Below are 17,837 nucleotides of genomic sequence, written 5' to 3'. Positions count from 1 at the left end.
TGATAATTCGTAACATATTGTACATTTTGATAATTCGTAACATATTGTACATTTTGCTAATTCGTAACATATTGTATGTTTAGCAAATTCATAACATGTAATACGAATTGTCCTTCGTAACATCCACAAACGAATACATACCATACGAAACGTAACATATCATACTAAATAGAGTGATTCGGATTTAAGTACAGAATAATACTAAATGCTCTGAGACCAGGTTGGGGAGATTGAAAGAGGGGAAGGAAGAGGAGGGAGAAGAGATGGAAGATTGAGAGGGCTGGAGTGAGAGAAAGTCAGAGAAAGAGAGATCTAATGCTTTTCAATGTTTTTGCTGAGGAGAACTGAAGGGCAGACAGAGAGAGAGCAAGAGAGAGAGAGAGCAAGAGAGAGAGGGAGAGAGAGGGAGAGATGGATTTAGGAGAGGCAGCATTAGAGTGATAAAGAGGGTGAGAAATTAGAGCGAGGAGGAGAGAAGAGAGGGTTGGAGAGATAGTTGAAGGAGAGAAGATAGCAGGAGAGGGATTATCCACCAAACGCTCTTTTACTGACAGCAGGGTTTGGCCTTTAACTGTGTGTGTGTGTGTGTGAATGATTTACTGTTCTCCTGGGGTGATGATATCTTCATCTAATGTTTCATCTAAGTAATTATCTCTCCCATCCCTCTTTTTCTCATCCCTCTTTCTCTCTCTCATCCCTCTTTCTCTCTCTCATCCCTCTTTCTCTCTCTCATCCCTCTTTCTCTCTCTCATCCCTCTTCCTCTCTCATCCCTCTTTCTCTCTTTCCATCCCTCTTTCTCTCTCTCCATCCCTCTTTCTTTCTCATCCCTCCTCTCTCTCATCCCTCCTCTCTCTCATCCCTCTTTCTCTCATTCCATCCCTCTTTCTCTCATCCCTCTTTCTCTCTCATCCCTCTTTCTCTCTCTCATCCCTCTTCCTCTCTCATCCCTCTTTCTCTCTCTCCATCCCTCTTTCTTTCTCATCCCTCCTCTCTCTCATCCCTCTTTCTCTCTCTCCATCCCTCTTTCTTTCTCATCCCTCCTCTCTCTCATCCCTCTTTCTCTCTCCATCCCTCTTTCTTTCTCATCCCTCCTCTCTCTCATCCCTCTTTCTCTCTCTCATCCCTCTTTCTCTCTCTCCATCCCTCTTTCTCTCATCCCTCTTTCTCTCTCTCATCCCTCTTTCTCTCTCCATCCCTCTTTCTCTCTCTCCACCCCTCTTTCTCTATCTCCATACCTCTTTCTCTCTCTCCATACCTCTTTCTCTATCTCCATACCTCTTTCTCTCTCTCCATCCCTCTTTCCTTCTCTCCATGCCTCTCTCTCTCTCCAACCCTCTTTCTCTTTCTCTCTCTTCATCCCTCTCTCTCCAACCCTCTCTCTCTCTCTATCCCTCTTTCTCTCTCTCCAACCCTCTTTCTCTTTCTCTCTCTTCATCCCTCTCTCTCCAACCCTCTTTCTCTCTCTCCAACCCTCTTTCTCTTTCTCTCTCTTCATCCCTCTCTCTCCAACCCTCTCTCTCTCTCTATCCGTCTTTCTCTCTCTCCAACCCTCTCTCTCTCTATCCCTCTTTCTCTTTCTCTCTCTTCATCCCTCTCTCTCCCACCCTCTCTCTCTCTCTCTATCCCTCTTTCTCTTTCTCTCTCTTCATCCCTCTCTCTCCAACCCTCTCTCTCTCTCCAACCCTCTTTCTCTTTCTCTTTCTCTATCTTCATCCCTCTCTCTCCAACCCTCTCTCTCTCTTCATTCCTCTCTCTCCAACCCTCTCTCTCTCTATATCCCTCTTTCTCTCTCCGTTTCAGTGGTGATTTAAGCATGTATATCTTGGTGAATAAATAAATAATGTTAGATGCATGCCAGCAAAGCCACTACTCTACACAACACTAAACAATACATTCATTGCACTATAACGGTTTCAAACGGTGCCCATAAACTGTTAGGGCCGACATTAAGCTGTCAGGAGAGCTTTCTTTTCAGCACCATGTAGTGAATCTGCTACGCCTGCCTGATTAAATAAAGGTTAAATAAAATAAATAAATAAATACAAATATCAGCGGAGCCTTGTCTGGCAGCGAAACAGTTCATTCAGCCTCATTTACTGCCTTTATCAAAACATGATATGGCTGACTTGCTAAAGCAAATGTGGTTTCTACTGACAATTGAGATGTACAAACTATGGCATAAGGGGGCGGCAAGAGGATAAGAGGCAATCCGTAGTTTAAATGAAGACATTAATGAGCGTGCTAGGACGGACGTAGTCAATATAACTCTTTGTTCAGCACCTTTGAAATGTACAGAGACAGAATTCAGAACACGGGCCGTTCTTACAGTGTTCTCCCTGTACACCAAGTCAGAACCGTAGGATAAATAAAGGGGGCATATAAGCAGACAGTGAAAGCTGTTACAATATTCAATGATTACATTTCTCTAAAACAGGCTATAGGCTACATGTGCACCACCAACTCAGAACAGTAGGCTAAATTATGAGGGGGAAAGGGACCACATTTTTAGGATGGTCTACTAACAGCTTACTACACAACATACACTTAGTATTACTTTTTAGTTACAGTAGACATATCTCCCTCGCATATTACATCATTTATGCACTCAACTTGTTGTTTATATTTATAAATTTTTTATTTAATCTTTATTTAACTGGGCAAGTCAGTTAAGAACAAATTCTTATTTACAATGACGGCCTACCAAAAGGCAAAAGGCCTCCTGCGGGGATGGGGGCCTGGGGTTAAAAAGAAATACAATATAAATATAAGACAAAACACACATCATGACAAGAGAGACAACACAACACTACATACATAGAGACCTAAGACAACCACATAGCAAGGCAGCAACACATGACAACACAGCATGGTACTAACACAACATGACAACAACATGGTAGCAACGCAACATGGTAGCAGCACAAACCATGGTACAAACATTATTGGGCAACAGCACAAAGGGCAAGAAGGTAGAGACAGCAATACATCAAGCAAAGCAGCCACAACTGTCAGTAAGAGTGATTGAGTCTTTGAATGAAGACATTGAGATAAAACTGTCCAGTTTGAGTGTTTGTTGCAGCTCGTTCCAGTCGCTAGCTGCAGCGAACTGAAAAGAAGAGCGACCCAGGGATGTGTGTGCTCTGGGGACCTTTAACAGAATGTGACTGGCAGAATGGTGTTGTATGTGGAGGATGAGGGCTGCAGTAGATATCTCAGATAGGGGGGGAGTCAGGCCTAAGAGGGTTTTATAAATAAGCATCAACCAGTGGGTCTTGCAACGGGTATACTGAGATGACCAGTTTACAGAGGAGTATAGAGTGCAGTGATGTGTCCTATAAGGAGCATTGGTGGAAAATCTGATGGCCGAATGGTAAAGAACATCTAGCCACTCGAGACCTGCCGATCAATATATATATATATTTTTTTTAAATGTTTATTTAACCTTTATTTAACCAGGTGGCCAGTTGAGAACAAGTTCTCATTTACAACTATGACCTGGCCAAGATAGAGCAAAGCAGTGCGACACAAACAACACAGAGTTACACATGAGAAAAACAAACACACAGTCAATAACACAATAGAAAAGTCTATATACAGTGTGTGCAAATGTAGTCTGATTGGGGAGGTAAGGCAATAAATAGGCCATAGTGGCGAAATAATTACAATTAAGCAATTAAACACTGGAGTGAAAGATGTGCAGAAGATGAATGTGCAAGTAGAGATAACAGGGTGCAAAGGAGCAGAAAAACAAACAATATGGGGATGAGGTAGTTGGGTGGGCTATTTACAGATGGGCTATGTACAGGTGCAATGATCGGTAAGCTGCTCTGACAGCCGATGCTTAAAGTTAGTGAGGGAGATATAAGCTTTAGTGATTTTTGCAATTCGTTCAAGTCATTGGCAGCAGAGAACTAGAAGAAAAGGCGGCCAAAGGAGGAGTTGGCTTTGGGGGTGACCAGTGAAATATACCTGCTGGAGCGTGTGTTACGGGTGAGTGTTGCTATGGTGACCAGAGAGCTGAGATAAGGCGGGGCTTTACCTAGCATAGACTTATAGATGATCTGGAGCCAGTGGGTTTGGCGACGAATAAGAAGCTATGGCCAGCCAAACAGAGCCTACAGGTCGTAGTGGTGGGTGGTATACGGGGCTTTGGTGACAAAACGGATGGCACTGTGATAGACTGCATCTAATTTGCTGAGTAGAGTGTTGGAGGCTATTTTGTAAATGACATCGCTGAAGTCAAGGATCGGTAGGATAGTCAGTTTTACGAGGGTATGTTTTGTCAGCATGAGTGAAGGATGCTTTGTTGCGAAATAGGAAGCCAATTCTAGATTTAATTTGGATTGGAGATGCTTAATGTGAGTCTGGAAGGAGAGTTTACGTCTATCTAGGCACCTAGGTATTTGTAGTGTCATGAAGTTACCCTCTTTGGGTACAGCGAGCACCATCCCCCTCTCCCTCTCTCTACTCTTTAACCTGTTGAGTGTAGGGGGCAGTATTTTGATATTTTGATGTTTGGATGAAAAACGTATCCAAATTAAACTGCCTATTTCTCAGGCCCAGAAGCTAGAATATGCTTAGAATATTCTAATGATAGAAAACACTCTAAAGTTTCCAAAACTGTCAAAATATTCTCTGTGAGTATAACAGAACTGATATTGCAGACGAAAACCTGAGGAAAATCCAACTAGGAAGTGCCTCTTATTTTCTGTTCCACTGCATGCCTTCCCTCCATTTAAAGGGATATCAACCAGATTACTTTCCCTATGGCTTCCACATGGCTTCCACATGATGTGAACAGTCTTTAGACATAGTTTCAGCCTTTTATTCTGAAAAATGAGCGAGAACGATCACATCGCGTCAGTGGAAGGCTGGGTGCCAGCAGAGTTTTGCAATGCGCAACAGCTTGGAGGAAACATTTTCTCTCTCTCTCCTATTGAAAAAGCTATGGTCCGGTTGAAATATTATCGATTATTTATTGTAAAAACAACCTGAAGATTTATTATAAAAAACATTTGACATGTTTCTACGAACTTTACGGATACTATTTTGAATTTTCGTCTGCCCCATCGTGACCGCACTGTGCATTTCTGAACAAAACGCTCCAACAAAATGGATGTATTTTGGATATAAAAATAATCTTTATGGAACAAAAGGAACATTTATTGTGTAACTGGGTTGTCTCGTGAGTGCAAACATCCGAAGATCATCAAAGGTAAACAATTAATTTTATTGCTTTTCTGACTTTCGTGACCAATCTACTTTGCTGCTAGCTGTTTGTAATGTTTTGTCTGCTGAGAGAGATGTCCTTACATAAACGCTTGGTATGCTTTCGCTGTAAAGCTTTTTTGACATCTGCCACGCCTGGTGGACTAACAACAAGCTAAGCTGTGTTTTGCTATATTGCACTTGAGATTTCAGGAAAATTTTATATTTTTAGTAATTTAATTTGAATTTGGCGCTCTGCAATTCAGTGGATGTTGACGAAGATGATCCCGCTAACGGGATGGGTATGCCAAGAAGTTAAACCAGGCTCTGTTAGACAGGTCATACATTCCTGGAGGAGATCCTCTCCTCATGGCCAGAGTATAGAGAGAGAGTTTTCATAGAGAGAACAAAGGAATTTCGTCCACCACACAGAACTGGAGGTCCAAACAATATTCATGTTCTGGAGAATGTATAAATGATTGGTTAAGTAACGAGCTACGAACTGGCCCGTTTGGTACAAAGTTATGAGGCTTACATCTAATTGTTGTATAAAATGAATGAAGATGAAACTATTTGTGAAATCATTTAATGTGATTTTAGACTGTTTAATGAAGGAAACTCCAATTCCCTTTTCGAGTTTAACTAAATCAGAGGACCGGCCCTTGAGCACAGGCAGGACCCGGTGTCATGGGACAACCATTTCTACGTTCTGAATAAAAACCCCACCTGGGTTTTCCCACTTCAGACCGAGCTAACCTCAATTACGAGAGGGCTAAGGGTTGAGATCAGACCATACATTTCTGTTGCTGGATTCTTAACCACGTGGTTAAACTCTTAGATTATCGATACCGACAGAATAAGAACAAATCTTTGATACTAATTACTAGTCTGCAGCTAGGAATTATGTACCCGTGAATGCGAGGACCGACAACTGCTGAAACATCTATTCTATAACGACATGAATGAATGTTACTCTGAACTATCCATTCTAACCACGGCAGAGAGAGAGAGGGCGGACAAACTCTCCAACAGAAACAAACTTTTCAACAGAGATCCTGGCGACACACTGAACTTAAATATATATATTGATCGCAATTATTCCCGAATGTAGTGAGTGTTCATGTGCAAAGGATTAGCATTTCAATTGTTATAATGATCAACTTTGTAGTGTCTTATCTCAGTCGATCTCAGTCGACCCCCACTTCCCTTTTGGGAAGTTTAGCCCACTAGGGCTCATTCCCCTATCATTTCCTTGTAACCATATCTACTGTTTGTTTTGCATTTCTGTGAATTACTTATTTAGTAAATAAAGGATTTAAGACAATTGATGTATGGATGACTCATAGTGAAGGCTGGGTTCGTGCAGATAACCAACTCCTTCTCATCTCCTCTCCTTCTGATCCTCCTCCCTCCTTTAGGAGTTGAAGGGTCAGATGTCTCAGCTGCGCCCCCTGTTGTCGGTGATTGACCAGTACAGGTTAGACCTCCAGACCCTGGCCGTGCTCCGAGCGGAGGTCCTTAACCTGTCGATCATCCTGACAGCCATTCAGGAGGAGGTGGGGGCCTACGACTATGAAGAACTACAACAGAGAGTGCTACTGCTGGAGACTAGGCTGCACGCCTGTATGAACAAACTGGGTAGGAGGAGTGGAGGGGAATGTGTGTATTAAGGTGCAATACGTGTATGTGTGTGTGTTGACCTGTGTGTATGTGTGTTATAAGATGCTGTATTTGTGTGTGTGTGTGTGTGTGTGTGTGTGTGTGTGTGTGTGTGTGTGTTGACCTGTGTGTGTGTGTATTGACCTGTGTGTGTGTGTGTGTGTGTATTGACCTGTGTGTGTGTGTGTGTGTGTCCCAGGTGGTGTGTATATATAGTGACCTGTGTGTGTGTGTGTGTCTCCCAGGCTGTGTGTATATATAGTGACCTGTGTGTGTGTGTGTGTCCCAGGCTGTGTGTATATATAGTGACCTGTGTGTGTGTGTCTCCCAGGCTGTGTGTATATATAGTGACCTGTGTGTGTGTGTGTCTCCCAGGCTGTGTGTATATATAGTGACCTGTGTGTGTGTGTGTGTGTCCCAGGCTGTGTGTATATATAGTGACCTGTGTGTGTGTGTGTGTCCCAGGCTGTGTGTATATATAGTGACCTGTGTGTGTGTGTCTCCCAGGCTGTGTGTATATATAGTGACCTGTGTGTGTGTGTGTGTGTCCCAGGCTGTGTGTATATATAGTGACCTGTGTGTGTGTCTCCCAGGCTGTGTGTATATATAGTGACCTGTGTGTGTGTGTCTCCCAGGCTGTGTGTATATATAGTGACCTGTGTGTGTGTGTGTGTCTCCCAGGCTGTGTGTATATATAGTGACCTGTGTGTGTGTGTGTCTCCCAGGCTGTGTGTATATATAGTGACCTGTGTGTGTGTGTGTGTGTGTCCCAGGCTGTGTGTATATATAGTGACCTGTGTGTGTGTGTGTGTGTCCCAGGCTGTGTGTATATATAGTGACCTGTGTGTGTGTGTGTCTCCCAGGCTGTGTGTATATATAGTGACCTGTGTGTGTGTGTCTCAGGCTGTGTGTATATATAGTGACCTGTGTGTGTGTGACCCAGGCTGTGTGTATATATAGTGACCTGTGTGTGTGTGTGTCCCAGGCTGTGTGTATATATAGTGACCTGTGTGTGTGTGTGTGTCCCAGGCTGTGTGTATATATAGTGACCTGTGTGTGTGTGTGTGTGTGTCCCAGGCTGTGTGTATATATAGTGACCTGTGTGTGTGTGTGTGTCTCCCAGGCTGTGTGTATATATAGTGACCTGTGTGTGTGTGTGTCTCCCAGGCTGTGTGTATATATAGTGACCTGTGTGTGTGTCTCCCAGGCTGTGTGTATATATAGTGACCTGTGTGTGTGTGTCTCCCAGGCTGTGTGTATATATAGTGACCTGTGTGTGTGTGTGTCTCCCAGGCTGTGTGTATATATAGTGACCTGTGTGTGTGTGTGTCTCCCAGGCTGTGTGTATATATAGTGACCTGTGTGTGTGTGTCTCCCAGGCTGTGGGCGATTAACAGGGGTGAGCATCCCTATCACTGTTAGAGCGTCAGGCTCCCGCTTTGGATGCTGGATGACTGACGCCATGATACCCAGCTCCGACAGCAGGGTGAGTGTGTTTGTCAGGTTGGGGGGGCGACAGGTGATGTCAGAAAGCCTTGGTATCAGCAGAGACGTTCACTTGGACCTCTCTCTCTGTTGGACCTTCTCAATATCCTTTTCTCCCTCTCTTCTTCTCACACATAGTCCTTCTTCTCTCTCTCTCTGTTGGACCTTCTCAATATCCCTTTCTCCCTCTCTTCTTCTCACACATAGTTCTTCTACTATCTCTCTGTTGGACCTTCTCAATATCCTTTTCTCCCTCTCTTCTTCTCACACATAGTTCTTCTTCTCTCTCTCTGTTGGACCTTCTCAATATCCTTTTCTCCCTCTTCTTCTCACACATAGTTCTTCTTCTCTCTCCCTGTTGGACCTTCTCAATATCCTTTTCTCCCTCTCTTCTTCTCACACATAGTTCTTCTTCTCTCTCTCTGTTGGACCTTCTCAATATCCTTTTCTCCCTCTCTTCTTCTCACGCAAAGTTCTTCTTCTCTCTCTCTGTTGGACCTTCTCAATATCCTTTCCCCCCTCTCTTCTTCTCACACATAGTTCTTCTTCTCTCTCCCTGTTGGACCTTCTCAATATCCTTTTCTCCCTCTCTTCTTCTCACACATAGTCCTTCTTCTCTCTCTCTCTGTTGGACCTTCTCAATATCCTTTTCTCCCTCTCTTCTTCTCACACATAGTTCTTCTTCTCTCTCTCTGTTGGACCTTCTCAATATCCTTTTCTCCCTCTCTTCTTCTCACACATAGTTCTTCTTCTCTCTCCCTGTTGGACCTTCTCAATATCCTTTTCTCCCTCTCTTCTTCTCACACATAGTTCTTCTTCTCTCTCTCTGTTGGACCTTCTCAATATCCTTTTCTCCCTCTTCTTCTCACACATAGTTCTTCTTCTCTCTCCCTGTTGGACCTTCTCAATATCCTTTTCTCCCTCTCTTCTTCTCACACATAGTTCTTCTTCTCTCTCTCTGTTGGACCTTCTCAATATCCTTTTCTCCCTCTCTTCTTCTCACACATAGTTCTTATTCTCTCTCTCTGTTGGACCTTCTCAATATCCTTTTCTCCCTCTCTTCTTCTCACACATAGTCCTTCTTCTCTCTCTGTTGGACCTTCTCAATATCCTTTTCTCCCTCTCTTCTTCTCACACATAGTTCTTCTTCTCTCTCTCTGTTGGACCTTCTCAATATCCTTTTCTCCCTCTTCTTCTCACACATAGTTCTTCTTCTCTCTCCCTGTTGGACCTTCTCAATATCCTTTTCTCCCTCTCTTCTTCTCACACATAGTCCTTCTTCTCTCTCTGTTGGACCTTCTCAATATCCTTTTCTCCCTCTCTTCTTCTCACACACATAGTTCTTCTTCTCTCTCCCTGTTGGACCTTCTCAATATCCTTTTCTCCCTCTCTTCTTCTCACACATAGTTCTTCTTCTCTCTCTCTGTTGGACCTTCTCAATATCCTTTTCTCCCTCTCTTCTTCTCACACATACTTCTTCTTCTCTCTCTCTGTTGGACCTTCTCAATATCCTTTTCTCCCTCTCTTCTTCTCACACATAGTTCTTCTTCTCTCTCTCTGTTGGACCTTCTCAATATCCTTTTCTCCCTCTCTTCTTCTCACACACATAGTCCTTCTTCTCTCTCTCCATCTCATATAATCCTCTCTCTCCTCCTTGCTCTCTCTCTCTCAATTCGATTTCAATTTCAATTCAATTCAATTTAAGGGGCTTTATTAGCAAAGGAAACATATGTTTATATTGCCAAAGAAAGTGAAATAAATAATAAACAATATGTAGTAAACATTACACTTCCAAAAGTTCCAAAAGAATAAAGACATTTCAAATGTCATATTATGTCTATATACAGTGTTGTCTGTTGTGTAAATAGTTAAAGTACAAAAGGGAAAATAAATAAGCATAAATATGGGTTGTATTTACAATGGTGTTTGTTCTTCACTGGTTGCCCTTTTCTTGTGGCAACAGGTCACATATCTTGCTGCTGTGATGGCACACTGTGGTATTTCACCCAGTAGATATGGGAGTTTATCAAAATTGGATTTGTTTTCAAATTCTTTGTGGATCTGTGTAATCTGAGGGAAATATGTGTCTCTAATATGGTCATACATTTGACAGGAGGTTAGGAAGTGCAGCTCAGTTTCCACCTCATTTTGTGGGCAGTGAGCACATATGTAACTAGGCAACAAGTCAGTTAAGAACAAATTCTTATTTACAATGATGGCCTAGGAACAGTGGGTTAACTGAGAACAACAGATTTTTACCTTGTCAGCTTGGGGATTCAAACCAGAAACCTTTCAGTTACTGGCCCAACACTCTAACCACTAGGCTACCTGCATAGCTTGTTTTCTCTTGAGAGCCAGGTCTGTCTACGGCGGCCTTTCTCAAAAGCAAGGCTACGCTCACTGAGTCTGTACATTGTCAAAGATTTCCCTAATTTTGGGATAATCACATTGGTCAGGTATTCTGCCACTGTGTACTTTCTGTTTAGGGACAAATAGTATACCAGAATACTCTGTTTAATTATCCATTCTTTCCAGTGTGTCAAGTAATTATCTTTTTGTTTTCTCATGATTTGGTTGGGTCTAATTGTGTTGCTGTTCTGTGGCTCTGTAGGGTGTGTTTGTGTTTGTGAACAGAGCCCCAGGACCAGTTGCTTAGGGGACTCTTCTCCAGGTTCATCTCTCTGTAGGTGATGGCTTTGTTATGGAAGGTTTGGGGATTGCATCCTTTTAAGTGGTTATAGAATATAATGTCTCTTTTCTGGATTTTGATAATTAGCAGGTATCGGCCTAATTCTGCTCTGCATACATTATTCTGCGTTTTACGTTGTACACTGAGGATATTTTTGCAGAATTCTGCATGCAGGGTCACAATTAGGTGTCTATCCCATTTTGTGAAGTCTTGGTTGGTGAGCAGACCCCAGACCTCACAACCATAAAGGGCAATGGGTTCTATAACTGACTCAAGCATTTTTAGACAGATCGTAATTGGTATGTTGAATTTTATATTCCTTTTGATGGCATAGAAGGCCCTTCTTACCTTGTCTCTCAGATCTTTGACAGCTTTGTGGAAGTTACCTGTGGCGCTGATGTTTAGGCCGAGGTATGTATAGTTTTTTGTGTGCTCTAGGGCAACAGTAACTAGATGGAATTTGTATTTTTTGGGAAAAACATTATTTTTGCCTTACTGAGATTTACTGTAAGGGACCAGGTCTGCCAGAATCTGTGCAGAATATCTAGGTGCTGCTTTAGGCACTCTTTGGCTCTCCCTCCCTCTCTCTCTCTCTCTCTCTCTGTCTCTCTCTCTCTCTCTCTCTGTCTCTCTCTCTCTCTCTATCGCTCACTCTCTCTGTGTCTCAGGGGAATGTATATGAAGCTGGTTGTCAGGGCGACTGTCTCCCGGTTGCCAGGTGTGATTACATTGGCATGGTAACCCACGTCTGTTCACCATTAGACCTTCTCCTTGGAGACAGGAGGGTTCTATATACGGCAACGGTATCCCAGGTACCGTAACCCTTGACAGCAGGCCCTGTAACCCAGTTACAACTGTTGCCATTGTTATCTTATCCCGGTTACAGATGCACATTGTGTAACAGTTATATATAGCAACACATCCTTTAGAGAGAGAAAGATTTAAAAAATACTTTTATTGGCCCAAATAGTTACCTCATTATTAACACACAACTTTATTTCATTTTTATTAACAGACTAGAAAAATAGAACCAAGCCCCCCTCCTCGTCCTCGCAGATAGAACCCCCATGACGTCCCACACCGCCGGAAAATCCCCCAGGCCGTTCACCAGCCCCACATATACATGCTCCAGTTTCAGACGACAAGGAATGGATGTTTGGTTCTTAGATTGCTCTCCTTCCTTTCCTCTCGCCGTGTTCTCTCTCTCTCTCTCTCTGTCTCTCTCTGTCTCTCTCTCTCTCTCTCTCTCTGTCTCTCTCTCTCTCTCTCTCTGTCTCTCTCTCTCTCTCTCTGTCTCTCTCTCTCTCTCTCTCTCCGTCTCTCTCTCTCTCTCTCTCTCTCTCTCTCTCTCTCTCTCTGTCTCTCTCTCTCCATGCAGTGACAGTAAGCTAGTTGTACATGGCACATTTCCCCTCTCTGTCTGGCACCATTGTAGCTGACCAGAGAGAGGGAAAGAGAAAGAGAGAACTGAATGCATTCAACTGAAATGTGTCTTCCGCTTTTAAACCCAAACCCTCTGAATCATAGATAGAGGGAGAAAGGGGAGAGAGACTGAGAGAAAGACAGAGAGAGAGAAAATTAAAGGGATTTATTGGCATGGGGACACATATGTTAACATTGCCAAAGCAAGTGAACTAGATAGTAAACAAAAGTTAAATAAACAATAAAAATGTACAGTAAACAGTACACTCACAAAAGTTCCAAAAGAATGAAGACATTACAAATGTCATTATATGCAAATAGTTCAAGTACATACATCTTGCTGCTGTGATGGCACACTGTGGTATTTCACCCAGTAGATATGGGAGTTTATCAAAATTAGATTTTTTTTCTCGAATTCTTCGTGGATCTACGTAATCTGAGGGAAATACGTCTCTCTAATATGGTCATACATTTGGCAGGAGGTTAGGAAGTGCAGCTCAGTTTCCACCTCATTTTTTGTGGGCAGTGTGCCCACCTGAGAGCCAGGTCTCCATACGGCGGCCTTTCTCAATAGCAAGGCTATGCTCACTGAGTCTGTACATAGTCAAAGCTTTCCTAAGGTTTGGGTCAGTCACAGTGGTCAGGTATTCTGCCACTGTGTACTCTCTGTTCAGGGCCAAATAGCATTCCAGTTTGTTCAGTTTTTTTCTAATTATTTCCAATGTGTCAAGTAATTATCTTTTTGTTTTCTTATGATTTGGTTGGGTCTAATTGTGTTGCTGTCCTGGGGCTCTGTGGGGTGTTTGTGTTTGTGAACAGCACCTCAGGACCAGCTTGCTTAGGCCCTGCTTGGTTGGGGACAGAAGCACCAGATCATCGGCAAACAGCAGACATTTGACTTCAGATTCTAGTATGGTGAGCCCGGGTGCTGCAGACTCTTCTAGTGCCTGTGCCAATTTGTTGATATATACTTTGAAGAGAGTGGTGCTTAAGCTCCATCCCTGTCTCATCCCCAGGCCCTGTGAAAAACAATGTGTGTATTTGTTGCCAATTTAAACCCCACCCTTGTTGTTTGTGTACATGGATTATATAATGTTGTATGTTTTTCCCCCAACACCACTTTCCATCAATTTAATATAGCAGACCCTAATGCCAAATTGAGTGAAAAGCTTTTTTAAATGAACAAAGCATGAGAAGACTTTGCCTTTGTTTTGGTTTGTTTGTCATTTCGGGTCTGCAGGGTGAATACGTGGTCTGTCGTATGATAATTAGGTAAAAAGCCAGTTTGACATTTGCTCAGTACATTGTTTTCACTGAGGAAATGTACCAGTCTGCTCTTAATGATGCAGAGGATTTTTCCAAGGTTGCTGTTGTGTTCCCTGGTAGTTATTGTGGTCCAATTTGTCTCCACTTCATGGATTGGTGTGATCAGTCCTTGGTTCCAAATATTGAGGAAGGTGCCAGAGCTAAGGATGATGTTAAAGAGTTTTAGCATAGCCAATTAAAATTTGTGGTCTGTATATTTGATAATTTCATTGGGGATACCATCAACACCACAGGCCTTTTTGGGTTGGAGGGTTTTTATTTTGTCCTGTAGTTCATTCAAGGTAATGGGAGAATCCAGTGGGTTCTGGTAGTCTTTAATAGTTGATTCTAAGATCTGTCTCTCTCTCTCTCTCTCTCTCTCTCTCTCTCTCTCTCTCTCTCTCTCCTCTCTCTCTCTCTCTCTCTCCCCTCTCTCTCCCTCTCTCTCTCCCTCTCTCTCTCCCTCTCTCTCAGTTCAATTTCAACTTTAATAATTAATTCTAAGATTTGTATTTGATCATGTATATGTTTTTGCTGTTTGTTCCTTGTTATAAAGCCAAAATGATTGGAGAAGTGGTTTACCCAGACATCTCTGTTTTGGATAGATAACTCTTTGTGTTGTTGTTTGTTTAGTGTTTTCCAATTTTCCCAGAAGTGGTTAGAGTCTATGGATTCTTCAGTTACATTGATCTGATTTCTGACGTGCTGTTCCTTCTTTTTCTGCAGTGTATTTCTGTATTATTTTAGTGATTCACCATAGTGAAGGCATAGACTCTGGGTTTTCTGGGTCTCTATGTTTTTGGTAAGGCAGGTTTCTCAATTTCTTTCTCAGGTTTTTGCATTCTTCATCAAACCATTTGCCATTGTTCATTTTCTTCGGTTTTCTGTTTGAAATGTTTAGATTTGATAGAGAAGTCTTCCTCTCTCTCAATTAAATTAAATTCAAGGGGCTCTATTGGGAGACATATGTTTTGCCAAAGCAAGTGAAATGGATAAACAGAAGTGAAATAACAATAAAAGGTGAACAGTAAATATTACACCTGAGGCCAATTAGTCAGGCATTCTGTTGGACGGCACACTGGGGTCCTATCTCCCAAAGCCCTGAGAACCCTTATAGCACACACACACACGCTCGCACACACACACACACACACACACACACACACACACACACACACACACACACACACACACACACACACACACACACACACACACACACACACACACACACACACACATACACACACACACACACACACACAATCTCAAGAGTCAACATTCATTCTGGTAATTGACTATGACGATATCTTCTATATCAGTGGTCACCAACCCTTTTCTGAGTCATGATCACTTTGAGACAAAGTGCAAAGTGATCATTTTTTTATATATTTTTTTAGCATGACTTAAAACGTAATCATCCTATGCAACATGAACCTATTCAAAGCAGTCCTGCAGTAATGAGGTTTGTGCAGTAGGCTATAGGCCCAATACATTATCACTGCATATTGGCTATGCTTGAATTGCCTTGCTAATACATTGTTGTTCAGACCATTTTACAAAAAACATCTAATCACACCGGTACTCAGATCAGTTGTTGTTTTATTAGTTGTGAGGAATAGCTGAGTGAGCATACATTTAAATAATTGGCTTTTATTTTACTGGGCTGATGGTGCCTGCATCTGATGGTCAGTCTCAGCAGAGGAAGAGAGCAGCAGATTGAGGGTCAGTCTCAGCAGAGGAAGAGAGCAGCAGACTGAGGGTCAGTCTCAGCAGGGGGAGAGAGCAGCAGATTGAGGGTCAGTCTCAGCAGAGGGAGAGAGCTGCAGATTGAGGGTCAGTCTCAGCAGGGGGAGAGAGCAGCAGATTGAGGGTCAGTCTCAGCAGAGGAGAGAGCAGCAGATTGAGGGTCAGCAGAATTGAGGGTCAGTCTCAGCAGAGGAGAGAGCAGCAGACTGAGGGTCAGTCTCAGCAGAGGGAGAGAGCAGCAGATTGAGGGTCAGTCTCAGCAGGGGGAGAGAGCAGCAGACTGAGGCTCCGTCTCTCAACATCCCTCTGCTCTCCCTTTCCTCCACTGACACTGACCATAAAGGGACACCGTCTTCCATCTGATGGCGAAACTCGTGTCGCACCGCATTATTTCTGCCTCGTGCACAAATTCACGTTGTTACTCCTTTGAACAGAGAAATGTAAATACTCCTTGATATTAAAAGAGACCCAAAGCCGCTAATAATAACAACAACGAAAGGCTACAGATGTACTTTCCAATTCATTCGTTACTGTTGCTCTGCTTGTTGCAGCGCTGAGTGGAAATAAGAAGAACGCACATTTTATTTCATCGTCACTCAACGCCTAGGTTTACCTCCACTACTCACATCCTACCATACCCTTGTCTGTACATTATGCCTTGAATCTATTCTACCACACCAAGAAATCTACTCCTTTTATTCTCTGTCCCCAACACACTAGGCAACCATTTAAGTGTTGAATACAAAGTGTTGACAGTGCTGAGTAAGAACAGTCTCTCTCTCATAGAAACAGCAGCTCTTTGCTGTGTTCGTTGACGGTCTCTGAATACAAAGTGTTGACAGTGCTGAGTAAGAACAGTCTCTCTCTCATAGAAACAGCAGCTCTTTGCTGTGTTCGTTGACAGTCTCTGAATACAAAGTGTTGACAGTGCTGAGTAAGAACAGTCTCTCTCTCATAGGAACAGCAGCTCTTTGCTGTGTTCGTTGACAGTCTCTGAATACAAAGTGTTGACAGTGCTGAGTAAGAACAGTCTCTCTCTCATAGAAACAGCAGCTCTTTGCTGTGTTCGTTGACAGTCTCTGAATACAAAGTGTTGACAGTGCTGAGTAAGAACAGTCTCTCTCTCATAGAAACAGCAGCTCTTTGCTGTGTTCGTTGACAGTCTCTGAATACAAAGTGTTGACAGTGCTGAGTAAGAACAGTCTCTCTCTCATAGAAACAGCAGCTCTTTGCTGTGTTCGTTGACAGTCTCTGAATACAAAGTGTTGACAGTGCTGAGTAAGAACAGTCTCTCTCTCATAGAAACAGCAGCTCTTTGCTGTGTTCGTTGACAGTCTCTGAATACAAAGTGTTGACAGTGCTGAGTAAGAACAGTCTCTCTCTCATAGAAACAGCAGCTCTTTGCTGTGTTCGTTGACAGTCTCTGAATACAAAGTGTTGACAGTGCTGAGTAAGAACAGTCTCTCTCTCATAGAAACAGCAGCTCTGTGCTGTGTTCGTTGACAGTCTCTGAATACAAAGTGTTGACAGTGCTGAGTAAGAACAGTCTCTCTCTCATAGAAACAGCAGCTCTTTGCTGTGTTCGTTGACAGTCTCTGAATACAAAGTGTTGACAGTGCTGAGTAAGAACAGTCTCTCTCTCATAGAAACAGCAGCTCTTTGCTGTGTTCGTTGACAGTCTCTGAATACAAAGTGTTGACAGTGCTGAGTAAGAACAGTCTCTCTCTCATAGAAACAGCAGCTCTTTGCTGTGTTCGTTGACAGTCTCTGAATACAAAGTGTTGACAGTGCTGAGTAAGAACAGTCTCTCTCTCATAGAAACAGCAGCTCTTTGCTGTGTTCGTTGACAGTCTCTGAATACAAAGTGTTGACAGTGCTGTGTAAGAACAGTCTCTCTCTCATAGAAACATCAGCTCTTTGCTGTGTTCGTTGGTTTAAAAACGTTTTGAAATCTCACCACTTTGCTGTAGCTTTCTTTTCCGCCTGCTAAATTACTACAGACACGGTAATCTGAGCCATCCGATTGGCCAGCGGTAGGCCTATGGTGCGCTTGATTTACTCTCTGGTCCCGCCTGGGAACACAGAGTTTGTACGTTCAGACACATGAAATGGTTCAAAATGGGAACACTTGGCCTACCCGGCGAGCAGGGCAGCGGAATCAGGTGCACCTACAGCCAACAGTCCACACGAATTACAAAAATACAAACCCAAAATCATTTCCTTTTTTTTTACAGAAATGCCTTGGAGATCGGTTGATCACGATCGACTGATTGATCTCCAAGGCATTTCCAGACGTAGGCAACATCATCCCGGTGACCA

General features: G+C 42.9%; 1 protein-coding gene across 1 annotated transcript in view; it reads left to right on the top strand.

Moving 5' to 3' along the window:
- Window positions 1–17,837, top strand: part of LOC109876916 (noelin-2) — a gene marked incomplete at its 5' end in the record, with an annotated part of 46,102 nt that overhangs the window by 10,441 nt on the left and 17,824 nt on the right. Inside the window, 2 exon segments of the mRNA XM_031811695.1 lie at window positions 6,628–6,847; window positions 8,248–8,354. Coding sequence (XP_031667555.1) covers window positions 6,628–6,847; window positions 8,248–8,354 — 327 coding nt within the window.

The sequence above is a fragment of the Oncorhynchus kisutch genome, unplaced genomic scaffold (genome assembly GCF_002021735.2).
Source record: "Oncorhynchus kisutch isolate 150728-3 unplaced genomic scaffold, Okis_V2 Okis01b-Okis20b_hom, whole genome shotgun sequence".
NCBI classification, from domain to species: Eukaryota; Metazoa; Chordata; class Actinopteri; order Salmoniformes; family Salmonidae; genus Oncorhynchus; species Oncorhynchus kisutch.
The sequence above is the reverse complement of the archived record's forward strand: the minus strand, read 5'-3'. Positions and strand labels throughout refer to the sequence as shown.